The 1,034-nt window shown below is 57.6% G+C and overlaps 1 protein-coding gene across 1 annotated transcript; it reads right to left on the bottom strand.

The window, feature by feature from the left end:
- Positions 1 to 448: 448 nt before the first annotated feature.
- Positions 449 to 950, bottom strand: EMIHUDRAFT_260531 (hypothetical protein; the record flags this gene model as incomplete). Its single annotated transcript, XM_005791483.1, has 2 exons — positions 449 to 592; positions 780 to 950. The coding sequence occupies 2 exons, from the start codon at positions 948 to 950 to the stop codon at positions 449 to 451; spliced, it is 315 nt and encodes a 104-aa protein (XP_005791540.1).
- Positions 951 to 1,034: the final 84 nt, after the last annotated feature.

Here is a 1,034-nt window from a genome sequence, read left to right as displayed (position 1 = left end):
GGGGCCGGGGTGACGGTTTCGGTTGAAGATCAAAATCAATGCGAGTGCTGAGCCAATCACTATGAGGATGCCAGCAAGCATTGTCGTACCGGATCGCTTCCCCGAAGACAGCAGAGGTGAATCGGGGCTTTCTGTGGAAGAAGAAGGGTCCATCTTGGATCACTGACAGCTTCACAGCCGGTGCACGGACTGGCCACTTCACAGTTGCGCGAGTTGGCGAACCACTCAGGACTTCAGAGCTAACCATCAAATTTTCCGGGCTCTGAGCCGAGTCTGAGCACTGAGGCTGGTTTGGGCCCAAAATCAGCCAAATCGGCAAAATACCGGGTATTTTGCGGGTATACCTGGAAAGCCCCGGGTATACCTGGAAAATACCCTGCGACCGCCTGGGTATCGTGCCGATTTCCTCAATTTTGCGTCAGATTTTGCCCCAGACCAGCTCTCAGACTCAGGGAAACTCGCGAGTTTCCAGAATGGAGCACCAAACACCCTCTGTTTTCCCTGGAAATTTCCGGAAACGCAAAGTGCTGGGGACCCTCTGTTTTCCTTTTTGTTTGCCGGAAAAGCTTGTGCAGGCCAACGCGTGAGGGCTCTCGGGTGAGGGCGGCCAGTGCAGAAAGGGCGCATGCAGGCAAGAAAGTAAGTACGCGAGTAGGGAGGCGAAGAACTGTCTCGCAAGGAGATATTAAGGTGCTAAAAAAAGAAAAATACGTGCTCGCATCTCGCACGACCTAATTCCTGTTGCCCTCGCCCATGCTCTCGCTGACGACTTCCCTCACTGCGCTCTCGTCCGGCCGCCCGGTCGTGACGACGCCCCGCGCCGCGTGCACGATGCGCGCCGACTCCAGCCGCCGCGACGCCCTCGTCACCGGCTCCGCCATGCTCGCCGCTGCGACGACTGCCGTCTCTAGCGCGTCGGCCAAGTCGGGCGAGTTTGGCAAGATTGGCATCTTTGGGATGTCGGATATCTCGAGCCCATACCAGCCCGGCGGCCCCCAGTCGGGCCCCGACGCATCTTTCGGCTTCAAAAAGTC

The sequence above is a fragment of the Emiliania huxleyi genome (assembly GCF_000372725.1).
Source record: "Emiliania huxleyi CCMP1516 unplaced genomic scaffold EMIHUscaffold_11232, whole genome shotgun sequence".
Lineage (NCBI taxonomy): Eukaryota > Haptophyta > Isochrysidales > Noelaerhabdaceae > Emiliania > Emiliania huxleyi.
This window is presented reverse-complemented; position numbering and strand designations above follow the sequence as displayed.